Raw genomic sequence first — 22,204 nt, forward strand, 5'->3', positions numbered from 1 at the left:
CCAGATTGCTGCTTAGTGATTCACTTACAGTAGATGTTCGGGTCTTGGTTTGAATAAAGTCTGATCATAAGGCAAAGAATGCATTATAGGGTATTTGTTCCTGACTGCACTCAAAGAGAAGAGCATTTACACTCTCCTTTATTCTTTAAATAAAAGAAAGGGGAAAGTGAAATCATTTATTTTACCTTCAATGTCTGTTAGAAATAAGGTGCAGTAAACATAAACAGACTTACAGTTTCACTGAAATTGTAGATAAACTAAATATTTCACGTCTATTTTAAAACTACATAGACTTATTTGAAGGGTTTAAGATAACACTAATCTGTCCCTATGGCAGTGGTACGCTTATCAAGTATGTACTGTAAACTCATAAGAAAGTACTGTGAGTATTTATTGAGCGGGACAATTTAGCTTTTGATCAAGTGAAAGTATTTTTTTTTTTACAGTTTTTAGTTATTATACCTTTGTACTTTTTAAATTGAACTTTATTTGTTATATATTTTCTGAAGTAGCAATTCAACAGACTTTAAGATATTAATACATTATAAAAGGGACTTATAATATTATACATCATTAATAATACTTTACTATACATGATGAAAGTTGTGAAATATTTGATCTCAAATGTTGTATTGATAATGTTTTTACAACAATTTTTTGTTGAAGCCATGGGAAACTCGACCCCCCCACCTCCCCCCCCACCTTCTCCAAAAGGTGAGTCACATTTTTCTAAACATTGCCTAATAGATTAAATCAATCAAAATGGGACTAATGTTTTACTGCAAATGTTCACTTTACTTTTCAGTTTTGCCTCACTCATGGAGGAACTTGCCTTGGGGGTGAGTTCATTTTTCAGTGTGTGGTGTCTCTGGTGTTTAGTGGCTTTTATACAAATAACACTTTTTAAAACCACAAGGAACCTGCACACTCCTTTGTTGAGACTCACCTTTGTTATGCAATTGTTTCTATTTGATGTCACTTCTTAGAAAAATAATGTTTTCTTCTGTTGGGTCTCAGTGACACCATTATGCAAAACTGATAATAATGCAATCTAAACTAAAGTCTAATGTTTTTCCATTAAACAGAAACAAAGTGAGAGATTTGCAGATTGTGAAGGATTACCAGCCTTTTAAAGAGGATGTCCAGCTCAGATTTATGCTTTATGGACCAGCTGGTGCTGGCAAGTCCAGTTTCATCAACTCTGTGGACAGTGTTTTACGAGGCAAAATAATTCGTCGAGCTGCTGCAGATTCACTCTTCCGCGGGAGCTTCACCACACAAGTAAGAATCCCTGAAAGCATTTCATAAGACACAACAACAATTAAAAAACACAGAACATATCTTTCTCTGGCTCAGTGGTTAGAGCTGGTGCCCCATGTTCTGAGGCTCAGTCCATGCTGAGGAAGATGCAAGTTTGAATCTGGCTTGTGGTCCGTTAACACATGTCTTCTTTTTATCTCCCCCCTACAAAGAGGTTAATTCTCAAATAAACCGGATAATCTGGCCCCCCCCAAAAAAATGTATTGCGTTACAATATTCCGTTTTTTAATTGTAGTTTCAATTTTTTAAATGTGGTATTTGATTTTAGGTTTTTATTTTGTATGTTGATTTCTGCTTTTTCTTTTAAATATTTTCTATTTTGTGAAATGATGTTATATTTTAAAGGTTAGGGCGACCATAACGGCATTTTTTTTATCTTACAGTACAGAGAGTTCAAAATCCCAAAAGCACCAGGGACACATTACCCTTTTGTCTTCAATGACATCATGGGCCTCGAGAGGGAAACAGGAAAAGGAGTTAGTTTGGAAGACATCAAACTGGCCATGAAGGGACACGTGAAGGATCGTTACAAGGTAGAACTTGGTACAACACAATCCCACATTGTGGTCATTTTCTACCATCCATATTATGGATGGAATGTATGAAATATGAACTATGGAAAACTAACGAGACTCCATTAGAAACTATTGTATTTGTGCATGCAAATTATTTTTTATTTTTTATTTAACATTGTTTTCCAGTTCAATTCTGACTCTCCCATCGCTGAGGATAACCAATACTACAACAGAGACCCCTCTCAAAGTGAAAGAGTTCATGTTCTGGTTTGCGTCATCCCTGGCAGCATAGCAGGATTACAGAATGATAATAACCCATCACAGTTACTGACTGAGGATTTCGAGAAAGAGTTGAGGGAAGTCAGACTTGCAGCCAGGGATATGGGTAAGGGTTGGATAATAAATGAACAAATACAATTATGTACATTGTATTTTAAAAGTATATTTAATGTATCGTAATTCTAATAAAATATAATAACACAGTAAAATAACCTGACCAACTTTATTTTAACTGAATCTGATTCTGCTCTGTATTTCCAGGAATTCCTGAAATTGCTATTCTCACCAAAATTGATGAAGCCTGTCCAGAGGTCGGCGAGGATATAAGGAACGTGTATAAGAGCAAGTACCTGAAGAAAAAGGTACGTTTCTATTGGTAATTTAGTTTTAGACAACTGTAATTCAAGTTGGAATATCATTTTGTTTTACACTGTTGTATTGTAACAGCAAGATCTCCTTGGATCAGCACTTTCATTTCTTAAATGTCATATTCTTAAATGTAGATTGAGGTGTTGAGTGGCAGGATGGGATTTCCACAAAACTGCATCTTTCCTGTGAAGAACTACCACTCAGAGATCGACACAAATGATCACACTGATACACTGATACTGAGCGCACTGAGAGGGATGATTGAATCTGGAGAAGACTTTGTCAACGACCTGTAAAACTACATTCTGCTGAGGCAGATCTTGTTTTTATAACAACATGTAAAAAGGTCCTGTTAACAATTATGATAATTACATGAAGTGGGCAAAATGGCTTTTAGTTTTTTTTTTTTGCAGCCTGTAATGCATCATATCTATAATATAAATGATGGTGTCTCTACCTTAATGAGTAGAGTATGAAAAGGCTTTATTTTTCCTATATTTTATGTTTTATTTGCATTATGATATTGTTAGTTATATGCTTTGTTGATTCAGGTGGTAATTTATATTGCCGTCTCCGCAGGTAATCGAGAATCTGAATATTCGTAGGTCGAAGAGGAGATTTGGTTGAAACGTGTTCAGAATAATGATACCTGTCACTGATTAAAAAGTGTTTTGTATATAATGATCTTTTTTTTTTAATGTAACCAGATCATATTCATCAAATAATGATAACATCAATATTTTTAAATGACATAATAAACATAATTGTTTCAATCAAGACAACAGATCAGAGCAGTTCTGTGATTTGCAGCTCATTCAGATCAAAGCAGCTTCACTTGTCTCTAAGAAAACCCTCGTCAGGTTTTAAAACATGCATGTGATTACACTCTCAAAAACAATACATGGTGTTTCTTATTTTTGCTTGCATTAAATGGTTCAACAATGATGTACATTAATTGTTTAACATATTTGGTGAATCCATATTTTGTTGTTACATTGGGAGGGTGCAAAGTCATGATAATCAGTGCCTGTTTTATACAGTGTGCCTATTCTAGGATGGTTACATTTTAATGCTTTGATTTCTGTATCGATGAAGATGAAGCTGTTGATCTACAATCATTTGATTCTCACCAATAATATTTTGAGCAATAAATGCATTCACACATTCAATTGTGACTTAGTGTGTACTGTAGTCGTTGGTGTTAATCAACATTGCTGAAAAAGTAAGGTTGAAACATATGTATTCAAACTTGATATGAATGTAAAGGATAGTCAAGGCAGCACATTTATTTGGGTTGTTGGCACGCAGCAAATCATTTTTGGGTGGTCTCTGCTGTTTTGCTTCTAACGCTATGGCCTAAAATGAATAATTGTACCGTATGGTTTGTGATATATTTATTTTAATGTCACCTTATATATATTCATGTGTGTTAAATTTGAAGGGACAAATTACATTTTTCCTCCCCAATATAGAGAGGTGAAGTCTTTGTGTTTAGAGTGGGATGTGAGCAGGAGACATCCTTATTTGGGCATAGCTCTAAATCTCTGGAATGTTTCCATCATAAAAAAGAGGGTGCGTTACACATGCTTAGGGCAGATGTGTGTGTGTTTTCATTGCAGTAAATATTAGTGCTGCGTGATTACTGTTCAACTATACCTCTGTTTTTATTATTTCATGTGTGGGTACTAAATGGCTACAAACATTGTGGAGAAATTAGCTTAAACATGTTTTATTACTCTGTATGAAAAAGGAGCAGTTGTGGATGACAGGAGACATTCTTCTTAAAAGATCTCCAGCATGTCAAATATTAGGGAAGTCTACATGATAAATATATGTGTGTGTTTAATTACTTTGTATCAAGAATAGCAGTAATGTTTTCCTCGGTATTGTGGATATTAAGGTCACTCACATGTGATATTTGTATAGTCCAACTATATCTTGGTTCGCTCTTCTTTTCTTCATACGGCCGAGGTGGTAAGACCTCTCCCAGCGAGAGGACCAGAGCAGGGGCACCCGAAGGGGGGCCCCTTTTGAATTGTTTTGTGTTGTATTGTATATTTTACCATTAAAGCAGATTATTGTTTAACCCTTATCCTGGTGCTTTGACTTTTCCTTCTTGTAAAACAAACTCATAGAGGAACGCGCGGAGCAGAGATTCTGCCTAAACAGGTTTAACAACAGCAAACTTGACATTTCAATCAGGAACAATGCCTCTACTTAAATGTCTTTAGAAACGTAGCTGTAATCACAAATTCTAAATATGATATAACAACTTGTTTTTGTTCAGAAAATGACATCAACTTACTGTAATGCAGCCACAATAACACTGATGCCATATCACACTATTGGGATAAGATATTACATTGCATTTAATTTAGCTGATGCTTTTATCCAAAGCTTTTATCGTGTCATTTCACATTTAACAGCAGTATCTTTACTGAATGCACCAGCTCAGCTTCAACACAACTCCCCTGCCAATACCATGATATACTGTGGCAATAATATACCTGAACTCATAGCTCCACTCAGACTTTTACTAATAAAATAAACTTCATTGACAAGATACATTCCATAAATCATGTTTAGTCTGTAATATTACTTAAATAACTTTTCAAACAGTTACTTATCTTAATAAAAAACAGTCTAATTTAATTTAGATTTATTGCTACATATAAATTATTTGTTTCCATACTGCTACTTCCTCTCATGGTTAAGAGTAATACTACCATACTTGACAACCTTGAGACCTTAGAAATAGGGAGCATTTCAAAACCACCGCCCGGCGGCGGGTTGAGACATTTTCCTGCATCCTACTGACTTTTAAAGATGAAAAGAATAAAAAGCACACTGCAACAGGATTTATATGTTAAAACATTTTTATTGAATGGGCCATCTACAAAAAGCTAAATGAAATTCATCTAGATTCAAGTAATGTCAAAATGTCATTTTCAAAATGTCAAGTAATGTCAAAAAGGCTTTTCTGATACCCAAATGGCTAAATTGTCTTTCTAACCCCAACCCTAACCGTCCATAGTAACCTAGCAGATAACTTGACATTAAAAAGGAACTGGAGACTGTAGTTTGTTTCCAGTCTTCTACCAATCGTAAATGTTGATGTTCTTATGATTTCTAACTTCAAATGTTTATATCACTTACAACTACAATAAGCATCTACACATGCTTATTGTAGTTGTAAGTGCAATGCCTTGCTGCCTCTAGCACCATCCTTGATGGAGCGTATGTGTGGGCTGGACCTGTATAATTTATTTTACAGGAAAGGAGTGAGCAGAGGGTAGAGTTGTCCATTCTCGTTCTGTCACTATCTTCCTCACCATGCTAAACACCCTCTCTGATGAGGCATTGCTGTGTGGAATGCACAAAAGTGCCATCATCAACTGTGCTAGGTTCTTGAACCTTCCATCCTTTCCAATGAGAGCCCAAAACCTGTCCACTCGTGTCTCCTCAGGAAGTTCTGCCCTATCAACGACCTGGTACTCCACCACTTCTTCCCTAAGGCTAGACAGATCCAACCTGAGCTGATGCAGCCTCTTCCCTAGCTCTACCACTGTAAATAAAAATGAATAACTGAATATTATGTTTTCTCTGTAACCAACCTCAATTAAATACAAAAAGAATAAAAACACACTAAATAAAAGTTTCACTACTGCACCTGAGCTTGGGGTGAACTTATGCCGTGACTCTGGGTCCAACACGATCAGATTTTGTAGGACGATGTTGTCCAGGGGAAACACTCTCAGCATCTTTGTAGTCACAGCTACAAAGAAGCCTCTCACTGCCCTATGACATGATCAGATGCACAATTACAATATGATTCAGTTACCTAGTGATTTTATATAGGTGTGTGTGTGTGTGTGTGTGTGCGTGTGTGTGTGTGTGTGTGTGTGTGTGTGTGTGTGTGTGTTTTTATATGTACTTCTGTCATATAATAGTATATTGAGCCCCCATTGTTTATATTAGTAACTATTTTAATATTGGAGCCCCGGGATGTCTTAATGTTGTTGTTTCAGTACATTGATAACGAAGGAAATCTAATCTACTGTAATCTAATGATAGGATTGCAGTTGTTTTTTGGACACTTAGCTTACTGAAGCATCCTTGGGACAGGCAGCTCGTCTTTCTTATCCTCCAGGAAGGTCTGTGCCTGATCCCCAATAAAGAGATCTTCATCAGGAAACTGCAGGCTGGTGTCCTGGAACTGGATTTTCTTTAGAGGCACATCTGCAATGAGATGGGCAGGGAGAAACCTTCCTAGATATCGCCGTACAAGGCTGCACATTTCCTTGTGCAGCCTATGCACCATCACCCCCTCAGCTTAGGAACACATGATGGATTTATCAGTTATGAAACATGATGCCATTAGAAAGAGGGGTCCTTCAGTTGGTAATGATAATAATTGAACATGGAGACCCTAATGCTGTAAATATGTTTACATTATCTATGCTCACCTGAAAGGCAACATTGAAATCCACCAGTGGTTTCAGAGCGTGGGAGAGGAAGGAGAAGAACTTTGTCTTCTTGCTGGACAAGTGACCTGCCAGCATCCTCACTTTCCCAGGCTTCTCCACATCCTCGTGACTCTCAAAATATGCCAGCAGTGCATTCCACTGATTCAGGACTCGGTTGATGCAGGTCAGCAGGCTGAGCCACCTTGTTGCGCAGTACCTGAGAAGCTTCAGTGTCTGTATCTGTGAACTCAACAAACTCTTTGTAGAGCTCACATCGCTCGGCACTAAGGTTTATAAAAAAATAAATAAAGAGGGGGGGTTGATTATTATTATTACATCCAATATCTGTCAAAATGTGTCACAGAGACTATACTACCCTAGGTGTATTGTGATACATATCAACATATCAATATGCTTAGCCTACCTGATGTCAAAGTGACTGTATATGGCCTCCAGAACCTCTTCAATGGGCTGGTGGAGCGCTTTGATTCCACATCCAGTTGCCAGCTGGACTAGATGGCAAATGCAGCCTATATCGACGACGCCTGGCTGCAGCTCTTTGATGCGACTGGCAACAGAGTTATGTCTGCCTTTCATAACACTGGCGTTGTCACTGTTGAAGGCGACTAGGTTGTTTCAGTCGATGTTTCTCTCACTGGAAATCAAAAGTACAACATTACTGGTCAGTGGTCAGCCTCTTGAGACAGTAGCCTATTTAAATTTTTTGGACAGTAGGCCTATTGATTTTACAATTACCTTAGCACTTTGGTCAGGGATGTAAATAAGCGCTCTGCTGTGCCAATGTTGCACACTGGCATATGAAGGAACTTGGTGACCAGCGTGTCCTCCTCAAACACTCTGACCAATATCACAAACTCCTTATCTGTGCTTCTGTTGGTACCCTCATCACACATGAGACCAAACCTCCTTGTCCAGTGCTGGGGCAATGGCACCTGCCAAAATAAATAGCCAAAATAAAATAGCCTACAGTTTGAAGTCATAACCTACTCCTTCTTCTCACACACATTACATATAAGATAAGACAAGATGGAGCTTTATTAATCCCCTTGGGGAAATTCAGTTGTTCAAACAGCAACAGGGTTAAGGTGAAAAAACCGGATAGCACAGATTCACACAGATTAATAAAATAAAAAATAAGATCAAAGTTAAAAAAAAAAAAAATAATAATAATAATGAGAAACTATGAAATAAGAAAATAATACAACAAATAAAAATGACCATATATACATATTGGGTCATATAAACTATGAATTAAAAATGAAGATGGACATTTATACAAATTGGATCATACATACCTATTATTTAACATATTAACATTAATATGGGGAACTTTGTTATAATGGCTAACGTTAGCTTACCTTTCACAATTTGAGTAGCCTTTGTTCTCCCACATGAATATTGCTTGGCGATCTCCGAGTCTGGGAACATGTCTTTCACTGATTTGTTTATTTCATCCGTGAAGGTGAAAGGGATGTTCTGTTTGGCCACCAACATAGACATCTTTACTTCAGCATACACAACTGGATCAGGTCTACCTTTTCCTAGCAGGCTGGCGATGCTTTTTGACCCTGTAGCTGTTTCGCTGACTTCTTGTGTTTTCGGAATCTTCGTGGTGTTTCACGTCTGTGCGACCACCATACGCGATACTGAAATCGACTTTACAGCATTTACAAAAAGCTTTCCCCTTTCCCCTAAAACTCTCCGTGACAAATATACATTCTTCTTTCCACGAGGGCTGGAATTTACATAAATATTTCTTTTTCGATCTCATTTTATCAGCGAACGGCGTCAGAGAGGTATAATGGGAGACTTTCAGTTGAAAGGACACGTTACCACGGAAACCAAACAAGTGTGTAGCTGTATTAAGTCCGAGTGGAAACAGTAACATTTGGAGCTTTATTTATGTTAGAATAAAACATGTCGTGAGTGACTGACAAATAAGATTTGCTCACGAGTCGTGAATAAATCTGATTTAGTCAGAAATCCGGAGAAATGCGGGAGAAATATAACCCCGGGAGGAAATCGGGAGAGGGCCATGAAATCGGGAGTCTCCCGCGAAAATCGGGAGGGTTGGCAAGTATGGACTTGTAACTGACCAAAATCCTCTCCCAGAAATGACTGTCTAGAATGCCGTATCCCAGAGTAGGTGTTTGGTGGTATCGTGGAACTAAAACCTTGTACCCAGTGTTGTCACAGGATTGGACTGGGACCTGTGCACTAGCACAGCCAGTGATGTTTTTTATGCAGTTAATCAACATGGCGAAACACCCCAAAGCCAGTAGGGTAAGAGACCAGTCCCAGGGGGAGTTTAGGCTCCAGTGTACAAGGATAGCATAGGGGCGCCCAGGGAAGGGCTAGATGTTGCATTCCATGTCCTAACGTACCGATTGATCACGATGGCCTCTTCTCGAGAACATATTACTTTCATACCTTAAATGGTATGAAAGGAGGGAGGGTACATTTCTCATGATAGACAGTTACAAATGCTAGCAGAACAAGATGACCCACCCCTGTATACAGAGATGAGATTGTTCAATGAATGTCCAGCCGATGTGATACTTTAAATGATGAAATCATGTGAAGAAGTGAACATGCTAAAATGGAGTGAATACATTTCAATTTACTTTACACTATTCCAAGATAGTTTATTTTATTCTTTTATACTATTCTAATAATAGTAAATGTCATGTTTCCTATTACTTTGCACTATCCTAAAATTGTTTGTTTCTTTTCACTTTGTAAAAACAAGTGCCTTAACACTGAGCGTGGTATGAGAACGCTTTCTGTGAAAGGAGGGAGGAAGAAATGTTCTAATACCAAGCCATCGCTGCTATTTTGAAGAATGATATTGAATGTAAACACTAGAAGTTATGCACAAGGGAAAACCTTTATATTTGAGCACACTGAAAGTATTTATTTTTTATTTTTGTAAAGTTAAGACTATTGAACCATTCCATTTTAATTGTATGTTTTTGATATGAGTTATGTAGGAACTACTATGCAAAGTTCAGATGAAGAACTCATTGATTTCAGTATTAGATACACACCTTTTATGTGTGTAAGGAGGGATTGTTAGAAATTAAAATCAATGTTTTGGATGGCATAATGTAGCTTAAACATACCGTCAGTTTAGATGCTGTTTTATACTGAAAAACCAGAAGTTCTCGCGCACAATGTCTGATATCAAGCTTTTATTCTGAAAAACCTTCATCTCTGGTTAGCATTTAGCATGTGGCTAATATTCCTTTCCCTATAGAGGTACATTTCGAAGTGAAATGACATGGAGTGATGCACACCGAAACCTACTGATTTTAACACTACAACTATGGACGTCGAGATATTATTATTGCTGAATATTAAAATGAAGTTTTGTTTACAGACGTGTGTAGCATGTGAAAACATCCGGAACTACCGGAAATGATAACTGCCACGAAGTATTTCCTGTAATTTTGGAGTATTGATTACAGCGTTTAAAATGTATTAAAGGAAAAGTAATGAAAGAGATAAGGAGGAGAAAAGGCGTGTTTAGTTATATATTGAATGTACAATGTCTGAATCCTCTGTTATGCGCAACAACGGATATTAAAGACGCGGAGGGCCGGCCCCCAGCAGCGCCAACCGGCCCACAGGGAGGAGCCAGCAGAGGATATTTAACAGCTGGAAGAGTGGTTCTCTGTTCTCCTTCGCTCTCGAGAGCCCGAGAACACAGCTGTTTTTCTCACTGAACAATATTCTGCTTGTAACATTACCGCGCCTTTTTTAATTAAAGTACCCATTTGAACCTTCTCAAAGACTTCATTAGTCTCCCTTTTTAAAGCTTCTCTCCTGGACGCGAGAATAACGAACAAAGCTAACAGAGGCTAATAAAATGGCGGCTTCACAAAACTTTTTGGGTAGTTTTACGGGGCGTGGTCAGAAATGTGAACCTTTTTCTCCCATGAAAGTACCTGCTCTCTAGCAGGGACTGAAAAGGGGGTGAAAAGGTTCTCATGAATTAAGTTCTAGTTCCGGATCTTTTTGGTGTGAACACACATTTTCGGAACTATACTGGGAAAAGTAATCTGGTGTGAAAGATAAAAGTATCCAAGGAATACACAATAGAATATATAAAGAATAAATGAAATATTTCTACAAAAGACCAATTCAATTCAAAAACAGAAACGTATTGACATAGGTAATATACATAAAAAAAGGCTTAAAATGTATTCAGTATTGTATGAACATTTTTTAATTGGGGTGTGGACGTCACATCCTCTTGCGGGGTCCGGGGGAACAACTCTAAACACCCATATGAAAAAGATCGGTTAACATTTTAATAACCAAATGAGTATATGCACATAACCAATAACCTACCATAGCCAATAACAAATAAATGTAACTTATTTAATTGTTGTTGTTCATTCAAATCTTATTTTACCTAGTTAACATTTATTTATGCATATTCTTTTATCTCTCCCTTTTTAAACGATATTTTTCGTTCACTGTCCTATAGTATACTTTGAAATTATTTCAAAACTATTTATCCCAATAATTATAAAGGTGTGCATTGGAAATAATTTATTTACATAAATTGCATTTATCTCTCTCTCTCGCTCGCTCCCTCCCTCCCACACCCACTTTGGCTGTGAGCTGCGGGCGCCTGATAAGCCAACATCCCTCACTATCACCACTTACAACATCCATCGTACAGGGCAAATGAAACGTGTAACCGGGGTGAAAAGGGTGTTACCTTTACTTAATTATGAATAATGTTACATCAAGGCTGAAAATTAGGGTAAGCGGCAACAGTCAAAAAAAATGTTTCCCTCCCAGAGCTGCCAGCGGCAGCACCCCCCCAGATCTGGCGCCCTAAAAACCGTCCCTGCACAGGACAAGTGCACAGCAGAACAACATTTCATTGCATCTGGCTCATGAATGTTCAGTGGTGGCTGGCCCATAGGGGGTGATAGGGCGCCGCCCTCCCTAAACCACACACACACAAGGAAATGCTTTTCATATACACTGTATGACTGAAGTACTGTGCTGGGGCGATGGAGAAATCGTCCCACGGAGGCAGGTCTCTGTAGCATGTTAGCCAATTGTTGATTCAAGATATGAACGAGTGTCATAAAATGTAGCCAATCAGCGTCCTCAAAACTTCTTCCGGAGAGGCGATTCTTATATCAACACATCCTCACTCCCAGGTCGGCCTATGTTGACGTTATGTCAAGTCCCCTGTGTCTGATTTTTCCAACGCAAGACGGGGGGGGGCGGCCATGTCGGCTTTTTCCAACACAAGGGGGGCGGCCCTTAGCGTATTTTCAACTTTCGGGGATGTCCACAGGCTTCTATATAGCTCCCTAAACGTATGTTGTAGACGACTTGAGATCGCGAGCGAATGCTACCCGCAGATCCATTCTCACAGCGTTTATCAACCCTTTTCTTTCTCAATATCAAGCCAAACTTATTGTTTTTACTTCTTTATTTTAATTGAATAATGTAGGACTTTTGTTGCCGTCAGTTATGGGGAGAGTAGGGGCTCAGAATACTGAAATCTGTATCTGTATTAATGGACGTGCCGTTGTGCAAAACATTTTATAAGGCCTCACGTCCCAAGTGCGTCCCATGACAGATCTCCTTCTCCTTCCTGATCTTGCACCGGATCCTGGCACGAGCTTTGTTGCCGTCTGTATCTTTATAAAGCCGCTGAGAGCGTCTCTTTATACTTGCAACCAGGACCTCAATTCTGTTGGTCAAGGCATCAGCATCATCGGTAGTGGTTTTTGTTGTTGTTGCTGCTTAGAAAGAAGTATGTGGTTTAATACATCATATTAAAACACTTATTAAATAGCTTCACTTCAACATAATTGGGATAAAGTAATATTGCATTCTTAAAAATGCTTGGCAGGACAGTCCTGGCGCTGCCACCTTCATTTCTTCAAATGAATGAAAGCTATCCGTGTCATAAATTGTGGCAAATTGCAGTGTAGCAGGCCAGTATCCAATCTGGATGAGATTGTCCACTCCAGCAGCCCAAGTGGCATGACACGCTTCACAACTTAACTGAGGCATGCTAAGATCATGTCTTCCTAGAAAAAACAAAACACATCCCCTCTAATTTAAAATGTAGACAGAAGTCATGTGTAAATGTATGTCTATCTATTCAGCTGACATTTCTCGAGGGGGTGTAACTGCAAAGACTTTCACCACTTCGGGATTACTCCACCACTTGAAATCAAAACACCCGGACAAATATGCGGAGTAAGATCAAATCACAAGCACTGACAGCGAGGGACTGTTCAGCTCTGCCTCTCATGTGCTTGATGAGAAGAGGAACAGACTTATGGCTGATGAAGCAGAGAAGCTAATGTTCATTAAAAAGAACCTCCCACTTTTCCTTAATAAGTAGACAAGGCTGGCTTATCATAAGCTTATCTAGTTCTACATGCAGGGCCGTGGGAAGTAGGGGTGCTGAGGGTGCTGCAGCACCCCCTGGTGGAGGACAGGGGATCTGCACTTCCACAAGATATAATAAAAAAAAAACGAATTTTCAGCCTTGATGTAACAACATTCATAATTAAGTAAAGATAACACCCTTTTCCCCGGTTACATTTTCCATTTGCCCTGTACGATGGGCGCTGTGAGTGATGAAGTGGGGGATGTTGGCTTAGCAGGCGCCCGCAGCTCACAGCCAAAGTGAGAGAGATAGAGAGAGGGGATACCGCGGTACCGGCGGGGATTGTTGTTAGCTTCTGCTGCGCTAACGGATATAAGAAGCTGTTTCTATAATAATGTGGAGGGAGAGCTGTCCTGTCAGACTGAGAGGCTCAGTGAGGTAAAGGACTCTGAGGGCTTAGATAGTTCACTTTAGTCGAAGTTATCTCAGTGGGTCTCAAACGTTTTGATCACAATTTATGTAAACAAATATTTCCAAGGCACACCTTTATAATTATTAGGATAAATAAAAACAGGTTTGAAATCATTCCAATGTATACTATAGGACAGTAAACCAAAAATATCGTTTAAAACTGGAGAGATTTTAAAATATACATAAATAAATAAATGTTAACTTGTAAAATAAGATATGAATGAACAACACAAATAAAATAAGTTACATGTATTTGTTATTGGCTATGGTTGGTTATTGGAAATGTTCACATACCTGCTTATTTGATTGATAAAATGCAAACTGATCTTTTTCATATGGGTGTTTAGAGTTGTACCCCCTAGATCAGTCTCTAATTGGGCGCTCAAAGTGCACCAAATTGAAGCATTTTACTTTAAAATGTTAAAAAAATCTTCCCGGGGGGGTACCCCCTGACCCCCCTAGAGGATGTGAAGTCCACCCCTCCAATTAAAACATGTTATAATATATAATACATTTGAAGCCTTGTTATATAAGCTGTCCAACATGTCAATATATTTCTCTTTTTGCAGTGTATTGGTCTTTTGTAGAGGTTTTTCATTGCCAGCTAAAATATTGCCTTATAGGGCAGCACATTGGTCAGAACCAGCCCTGGTGTCATCCCCACAGCACCCCCCATTTGAAACATGTTCCCACGGCTATGTCTACATGTCTACTCTATACCCACTTTCCTGAACCATTTTTAATTGTGAGTTATAATTCACCATCTCAGGTTATCATTAGGGGGAAATGACAGCAGCACAGTGTTCAATATATTGTACTTTCGGTATCTAAATGATACAATGTTGTTTACATTGCTCATGATGACAGACCACCTTATTTGCAGATTCTTGAAATTGTAATTTCATTTGTAATTGATTGTGGATTTTGTATCCAGTTTTCACTTTATGTATCTTTATACAATGTTTACTACTTTGCTTATGAGGACAGACAGCCTTATTTACAGATTCTTGAAATTCAATTGTAATTTCATTTGTAAATAGTTACATTCATGTGGATTTATCCAGTTTGCACATTTGTATGCATGCACTTATAGGTGCATTTGTTGTTGTTGAAGGCCTGGCTGTTAGTCTTTATTTACACAATTTTGTTGTAGACCTACTGGCCTAGATGTTTATGCAGTTTTAAAGCACCTTGGCTTTGTTCTGAATGCACTTTGTTGTAGTTATCCTACAGAGAAAAGAAAATGCACTTGACTTGGAATTAATGTACTGTATGCATTCAAAAGTGCTGAATAAATGTTTTATGGACCCATAATAGTGATTATTATTTAAGTTAAGTTTTGCCATAATCATGTATTTTTCCATAATCAGGTAGTTGAACACCATTGGTAAAAAATGTATACATTATATATATATATATATATATATATATATATTTCTATTAATCATTTTCGGCCTTTCGGCATTCGGTTTTTGGCCAACTGTTTCCTATTTTCGGTATCGGTTTCGGTCAAGAATTTCCCATTCGGTGCACCCCTAGTTTTTTGAGAACAAAAATTCGTAACTAAAGCACCATAATACATTCTGACGAAAAATACAAATGATTATGAATAAAAATAAAAATAAAAGAAGCCTATCGTGAGTTACTACAAGCTATAAAGTAGATTTTAAAAACTGAGTTTACCTCAGAATACTATTGAAATACAAAAACATGGTTTGAATGTGAAGTGTGTCCAGTATAGCTGTTATATTCTGGTTCGGTGGTACAGTATCTACAGTTTCCTTTAGATCACGTGATTTAAAAGGATCAGGGGAGAAGGGAGGGGTGGGCTTGCAGGGCTGCAGCTATACGGATGTTTTCTCAACAGCCCGGTTCTATTATCCTGCATTGCACTCTGTCATTCTGTGTTATGTGCTGTAGTATTACTCTTAACCACGAGAGGAAGCAGCAGTATGCAAACAAATACAAATAATGTATGTAGCAATAAATCAAAATTAATTAAATTAGAATGTTTTTTATTAAGATAAGTAACTTTTTGAAATGTTATTTAAGTAATATTACGGACATATTGTTGGGGAAATATTTTCCAAGGTCCATAACATTGACCCAGTTTATCAGTTCAAACTGTCCTGACTGAGCACAGGCACCTGTAACCTTGGCTGCTGTATTCTCAGTGTTCTGTCTCCCTGCTCCTGCCTGTTGGCGTCAGCTGATAGAGGTGTTATGATTCTATCTTGTTATGCAGCATGTTGATTATTCTCTCTGAACTAGCTAAATACATGGGTCTGGGGTAGAGTTCTTCAGATTTGATGTGGCGACTCTACCGTGAAGTCAGAACCTCTGGCTCTTTGACTTGTGATGTGAATTCTCCGGCCGAAGCTCCTAAATAAACCATCAGTGTTTGACATCAAAGCTCCTGCTCTTCCCGTGTCTCCTTCATGAGTCGGTGACTCCCACTAAATTGCTACACAGAAGTTTCCCCCCAAACATCATTTATGGAATGTATCTTGTCAATTAAGTTATATTTTAGGAGGAAAATTGTGAGTGGAGCTATGAGTTAAGATATTTTATTGCCACAGTATATCATGGTATTGGCAGGGGAGTTGTGTTGAAGCTGAGCTGGTGCATTCAGCAAAGATACTGCTGTTAAATGTGAAACGATATGATAAAAGCTTTGGATAAAAGCATCAGCTAAATTAAATGCAATGTAATCTCATATCCCAATAGTGTGATATGGCATCAGTGTTATTGTGGCTGCATTACAGTAAGGTGAGGTCATTTTCTGAACAAAAACAAGTTGTTATGAAGCTCAGCGCAAGTTCAAGCAGGAAGACCTATCACTTCGTATTGCGCGTCATGGCAATACTCGCTCCCTTCACTAAATGATAGGGAGCGCCACTCCTCAGCTAACCTATCACTTCCCTCCATTCACAAGCCTAATCATCGCACCTGTTAATCCCTCTATATATGCTCTCCCCTTTTCCATCAGCTGTCTTCCAGGTGTCAACGCGCAACCCTCCTCCACCCCTTCGCCTCCTGCTTCCACCTCAGGTCCAAGCTCAACCTTCTCCCTTCCAACCGGACCTAACCACTTATCACCACTACCAGTGTCTAGACCCAGGGGGGTTCATCGGAAACGGTTCTTTCCCTTCCCGAATGATATCCTACAAAACCTGGGCCTAATCGCCAAACACCATTTCATTCACTTGTTATAAACTGTCATCATTATGTTTCATTTATATAATGTGACCCGATAATAAACATGTATTCCATACATCACGTCTCTCCTGATTGAAATATCATATTTTCTCCAAATTGTTTATTCTAAATCTACTTAAAAAATATGTATGAAATTGGAATGAGTCTGAGTGAGTTTGTAGCATTTGTGATTAGAGGGACATTTCTAAAGACATTTAAGTAGAGGCATTGTTACTGAATGAAATGTCAAGTTTGCTGTTGTTAAACCATACGGTACAATTATTCATTTTAGGCCATAGCGTTAGAAGCAAAACAGCAGAGACCACCCAAAAATGATTTGCTGCGTGCCAACAACCCAAATAAATGTGCTGCCTTGACGATCCTTTACATTCATATCAAGTTTGAATACATATGTTTCAACCTTACCTTTTCAGCAATGAGGATTTACACCAAATGACTACAGTACACACTAAGTCACAATTGAATGTGTGAATGCATTTATTGCTCAAAATATTATTGGTGAGAATCAAATGATTGTAGATCAACAGCTTCATCTTTACAGAAATCAAAGCATTAAAATGTAACCATCCTAGAATAGGCACACTGTATAAAACAGGCACTGATTATCATGACTTTGCACCCTCCCAATGTAACAACAAAATATGGATTCACCAAATATTTTTAAACAATTAATGTACATCATTGTTGAACCATTTAATGCAAGCAAAAATAAGAAACACCATGTATTGTTTTTGAGAGTGTAATCACATGCATGTTTTAAAACCTGACGAGGAGACAAGTGAAGCTGCTTTGATCTGAATGAGCTGCAAATCACAGAACTGCTCTGATCTGTTGTCTTGATTGAAACAATTATGTGTATTATTATTATGTAATTTAAAAATATTGATGTTATCATTATTTGATGAATATGATCTGGTTACATAAAAAAAAAAAGATTATATACAAAACACTTTTGTGACAGGTATCATTATTCTGAACACGTTTCAACCAAATCTCATCTTCGACCTACGAATATTCAGATTCTCGATTACCTGCGGAGAAGGCAATATAAATTACCACCTGAATCAACAAAGCATATAACTAACAATCACAAATCATAATGCAAAGAAAACCTCAAATATAGGAAAAATAAAGCCTTTTCATACTCTACTCATTAAGGTAGAGACACCATCATTTATATTATAGATATGATGCATTACAGGCTGCAAAAAAAAAAAACTAAAAGCCATTTTGCCCACTTCATGTAATTATCATAATTGTTAACAGGACCTTTTTACATGTTGTTATAAAAACAAGATCTGCCTCAGCAGAATGTAGTTTTACAGGTCGTTGACAAAGTCTACTCCAGATTCAATCATCCCTCTCAGTGCGCTCAGTATCAGTGTATCAGTGTCATCATTTGTGTCGATCTCTGAGTGGTAGTTCTTCACAGGAAAGATGCAGTTTTGTGGAAATCCCATCCTGCCACTCAACTCCTCAATCTACATTTAAGAATATGACATTTAAGAAATGAAAGTGCTGATCCAAGGAGATCTTGCTGTTACAATATAACAGTGTAAAACAAAATGATATTCCAACTTGAATTACAATTGTCTAAAACTAAATTACCAATAGAAACAAACCTTTTTCTTCAGGTACTTGCTCTTATACACGTTCCTTATATCCTCGCCGACCTCTGGACAGGCTTCAACAATTCTGGTGAGAATAGCAATTTCAGGAATCCCTGGAAATACAGAGGAAAATCAGATTCAGTTAAAATAATGTTGGTCAGGTTATTTTACTGTGTTATTATATTTTATTAGAATTATGATACATTAAATATACTTTTAAAATACAATTTATATAATTGTATTTGTTAATTTATTATCCAACCCTTACCCATATCCCTGGCTGCAAGTCTGACTTCCCTCAACTTTGTCTCAAAATCCTCAGTCAGTGACTGTGATGAGTTATCATCATTCTGTAATCCTGCTATGTTGCCAGGGATGACGCAAACCAGAACATGAACTCTGTCACTTAGAGAGGGGTCTCTGTTGTAGTATTGGTTATCCTCAGAGATGGGAGAGAGAGGATTGAACTGGAAAAAAAATTTAAATAATAAAATAATAATTTGCATGCAGAAATACAATAGTTTCTAATGGAGTCTCGTTAGTTTTTATTGATAGTATAAAATGACCACAATGTGGGATTATGTTGTACCAAGTTGTACCTTGTAACGATCCTTCACGTGTCCCTTCATGGCTAGTTTGATGTCTTCCACACAAACTCCTTTTCCTGTTTCCCTCTCAAGGCCCATGATGTCATTGAAGACAAAAGGGTAATGTGTCCCTGGTGCTTTTGGGATTTTGTACTCTCTGTACTGTAAGACAAAAAAAATGCCGTTATGGTTGCCCTAACCTTTAAAACATAACATAATTTCACAAAACAGAAAATATTTAAAAGAAAAAACACAAATCAACATACAAAATAAAAACCTAAAATCAAATACCACATTAAAAAAATTCAAACTACAATTAAAAAACGGAATATTGTAACGCAAATTTTTTTTTGGGGGGGCCAGATTATCCGGTTTATTTGAGAATCAACCTCTTGGTAGGGGGGAGATAAAAAGAAGACGTGTTAACGGACCACAAGCCAGATTCAAACTTGCATCTTCCTCAGCATGGACTGAGCCTCAGAACATGGGGCACCAGCTCTAACCACTGAGCCAGAGAAAAATATGTTCTGTGTTTTTTTTATTGTTGTTGTGTCTTATGAAATGCTTTCAGGGATTCTTACTTGTGTGGTGAAGGTCCCGCGGAAGAGTGAATCTGCAGCAGCTCGACGAGTTATTTTGCCACGTAAAACACTTTCCACAGAGTTGAAGAAGCTGGACTTGCCAGAACCAACAGGTCCATAAAGCATAAATCTGAGCTGGACATCCTCTTTAAAAGGCTGGAAATCCTTTACAATCTGCAACTCTCTCACTTTGTTTCTGTTTAATGGAAAAACATTAGACTTTAGTTTAGATCAAATTATTATCAGTTATGCATAATGGTTTCACTGAGACCCAAGAGAAGAAAACATTATTTTTCTAAGAAGTGACATCAAATGGAAACAATTGCATAACAAAGGTGAGTCTCAACAAAGGAGTGAACAGTTAGATAGTTGTGCTTTTAAAAAGTGTTATTTGTATAAAAGCCACTAAACACCAGAGACACCACACACTGAAAAATGAACTCACCCCCAAGGCAAGTTCCTCCATGCGTCAGGCAGAACTGAAAAGTAAAGTGAACATTTGCAGTAAAACATTAGTCCCATTTTGATTGATTTCATCTATTAGGCAATGTTTAGAAAAATGTGACTCACCTTTTGGAGAAGGTGGGGGGGTCGAGTTTCCCATGGCTTCAACAAAAAATTGTTGTAAAAACATTATCAATACAACATTTGAGATCAAATATTTCACAACTTTCATCATGTATAGTAAAGTATTATTAATGATGTATAATATTATAAGTCCCTTTTATAATGTATTGATATCTTAAAGTCTGTTGAATTGCTACTTCAGAAAATATATAACAAATAAAGTTCAATTTAAAAAGTACAAAGGTATAATAACTAAAAACTGTAAAAAAAATAATACTTTCACTTGATCAAAAGCTAAATTGTCCCGCTCAATGAATACTCACAGTACTTTCTTATGAGTTTACAGTACATACTTGATAAGCGTACTACTGCCATAGGGACAGATTAGTGTTATCTTAAAACCTTTAAGTCTATGTAGTTTTAAAGTAGACTTGAAATATTAAGTTTATCTACAACTTCAGTGAAACTTTGTAAGTCTCTTAATGTTTACTGCACCTTCAACAGACATTGAAGGTCAAATAAATTATTGACCTAATCCCATTTCTTTTAAGAATAAAGGTGAGTATTAATGCTGTTGTCTTTGAGGGCAGTCTGGGAAAAAGACCCTAAATAACATGATGTGTTCTATCCCTTATGATCAGGCTTTATTCAAACCAAGACCCGGACATCTAAGTGATTCACTAAGCAGCATTCTCTGGTAAAAATGACTTATTTTGTATTTATCCAGAGAATTATATATTTCACAATATCTTTCATTTAATCTTGCTCACTACAAACAAGCAGCGTTTTGGCAAATTCTGTTTTTACAGGTTATAAAGAGATTATATCAAGCCAAATAAATAAACACCCAGAGCTAGAAAAAAGCATTAAAGGTATGAAATAAAATAATGTTAACATACATAAAGTAACTATTTCTATAACTGTACTGCACTAAAAGGGTAGCTATAATCAAATGATAGCATAAGAATATACTGAATTGGGAAGTAATAGAAAATCCTCACCTTCAGTTATGTGCCTCTCGCCCAAGTGCGTTTCAACTCAACAGGTAAAGTCTGTTTTATACGATAACAGTTGCTCACTTTCACTTTCCTGTTTATAGCTCACCATGTGACTTACAAGGAATTGCCTTTATCAACAATTGTATGCTTACTGACCTCCTGAGGTAAAGCTGATTTATCTTTAGTGATTCACAAATGACTATATTACACTTTATTTATTTTCTTAAGTTTCCTTTTCACTACTTTGGTAATATCATTTGACCACAGTTTCTTGGGGGAAAAAAATAGAAAGCAGTGAAAAGTTGTTCATAATCACAAGTTGACGTTCCTAAACTTGTGAATGTAGAGACATAGTTACCTTAACGTGTAAGTTGTTGAATCCTGCTCAGTGTTATTTAAATTGTAGTGTCAAGTGTGAGGACCTGCAGCTACAAATGTTAACATCCTTTCGGTTTTAGTTTTTTGTCTTTAGTTTTGAAAGAATTGAAATCTGATGCAAGATGGGTGTGTCACACATTGAACGGATATGAACACTTCCTGTTGAAAAGAAGCTTGAAAAACCCTCCAGATTGCCCCAGTTCAAAAGTTTTAGCAGTTTTGGATTAGCAATATCCAAAATAATTCTATATAGATGCTGAGGTGACTATTTTCGGGAAAATCCTATTTTTATTTCCCAGAGAGCCGAGTGGCAGTACCTGCTGTAGTACTATGAATCTCAATGCCTATCTGAACTCTGTTGTTGCATATATTCTCCCTCTTCTTTCCTCCCATAATTCTCCTTACTTGGTCAGATCCCACTTCTGAAACCATTTGTGAGAACGACCG

The 22,204-nt window shown here is 37.4% G+C and overlaps 3 protein-coding genes across 5 annotated transcripts; 1 reads left to right on the forward strand and 2 right to left on the reverse strand.

Moving 5' to 3' along the window:
* Positions 1-711: 711 nt before the first annotated feature.
* Positions 712-4,575, forward strand: LOC307014531 (interferon-induced protein 44-like). The gene is made up of 6 exons (XM_079642512.1): positions 712-839; positions 1,086-1,281; positions 1,704-1,853; positions 2,022-2,220; positions 2,376-2,476; positions 2,618-4,575. Exons 1-6 carry the CDS (start codon positions 763-765, stop codon positions 2,777-2,779), a joined length of 885 nt encoding a protein of 294 aa, XP_079498638.1. The 5' UTR covers positions 712-762; the 3' UTR covers positions 2,780-4,575.
* Positions 4,576-5,347: 772 nt separating this feature from the next.
* Positions 5,348-8,800, reverse strand: LOC307016052 (uncharacterized protein). Its single transcript, XM_079645090.1, has 7 exons — positions 8,329-8,800; positions 7,706-7,902; positions 7,374-7,604; positions 6,949-7,233; positions 6,590-6,815; positions 6,154-6,281; positions 5,348-6,048 (listed from the first exon to the last, which is right to left on the reverse strand). The coding sequence occupies exons 4-7, from the start codon at positions 7,043-7,045 to the stop codon at positions 5,747-5,749; spliced, it is 753 nt and encodes a 250-aa protein (XP_079501216.1). The 5' UTR covers positions 7,046-7,233; positions 7,374-7,604; positions 7,706-7,902; positions 8,329-8,800; the 3' UTR covers positions 5,348-5,746.
* Positions 8,801-17,297: 8,497 nt separating this feature from the next.
* LOC307015376 (interferon-induced protein 44-like) lies at positions 17,298-21,830 on the reverse strand. Of its 3 annotated transcripts, none has more exons than XM_079643932.1 (8): positions 21,738-21,830; positions 20,385-20,420; positions 20,260-20,293; positions 19,815-20,010; positions 19,246-19,395; positions 18,915-19,113; positions 18,659-18,759; positions 17,298-18,517 (listed from the first exon to the last, which is right to left on the reverse strand). In XM_079643932.1, the coding sequence occupies exons 2-8, from the start codon at positions 20,416-20,418 to the stop codon at positions 18,356-18,358; spliced, it is 876 nt and encodes a 291-aa protein (XP_079500058.1). In that variant the 5' UTR covers positions 20,419-20,420; positions 21,738-21,830; the 3' UTR covers positions 17,298-18,355. The 3 variants fall into 3 exon arrangements, with proteins under 3 accessions (XP_079500058.1, XP_079500059.1, XP_079500057.1); XM_079643933.1 differs by lacking the exon at positions 21,738-21,830 and adding an exon at positions 21,383-21,712; XM_079643931.1 differs by lacking the exon at positions 21,738-21,830 and having other exon boundaries at positions 20,385-21,362.
* Between the last annotated feature and the right edge of the window lie 374 nt (positions 21,831-22,204).

Source organism: Notothenia rossii, assembly GCF_949606895.1.
Source record: "Notothenia rossii genome assembly, chromosome: 8".
In the NCBI taxonomy this organism is placed as follows: domain Eukaryota; kingdom Metazoa; phylum Chordata; class Actinopteri; order Perciformes; family Nototheniidae; genus Notothenia; species Notothenia rossii.

Coding starts and splice junctions, on each gene's coding strand:
- LOC307014531 (XM_079642512.1), top strand. CDS start 763: ATGGGACTAATGTTTTACTGCAAATGTTCACTTTACTTTTCAGTTTTG. Junction 840..1,085: donor TGGAGGAACTTGCCTTGGGG/GTGAGTTCATTT, acceptor TCCATTAAACAG/AAACAAAGTGAGAGATTTGC. Junction 2,477..2,617: donor GCAAGTACCTGAAGAAAAAG/GTACGTTTCTAT, acceptor TCTTAAATGTAG/ATTGAGGTGTTGAGTGGCAG.
- LOC307016052 (XM_079645090.1), bottom strand. CDS start 7,045: ATGCTGGCAGGTCACTTGTCCAGCAAGAAGACAAAGTTCTTCTCCTTC. Junction 6,282..6,589: donor CCTGTCCCAAGGATGCTTCA/GTAAGCTAAGTG, acceptor ATCATGTCATAG/GGCAGTGAGAGGCTTCTTTG. Junction 6,049..6,153: donor TAAGTTCACCCCAAGCTCAG/GTGCAGTAGTGA, acceptor TTTTATTTACAG/TGGTAGAGCTAGGGAAGAGG.
- LOC307015376 (XM_079643931.1), bottom strand. CDS start 20,493: ATGATGAAAGTTGTGAAATATTTGATCTCAAATGTTGTATTGATAATG. Junction 19,396..19,814: donor GCGGGACCTTCACCACACAA/GTAAGAATCCCT, acceptor TTTGTCTTACAG/TACAGAGAGTACAAAATCCC. Junction 19,114..19,245: donor ACGTGAAGGATCGTTACAAG/GTACAACTTGGT, acceptor TTTTTTTTCCAG/TTCAATCCTCTCTCTCCCAT.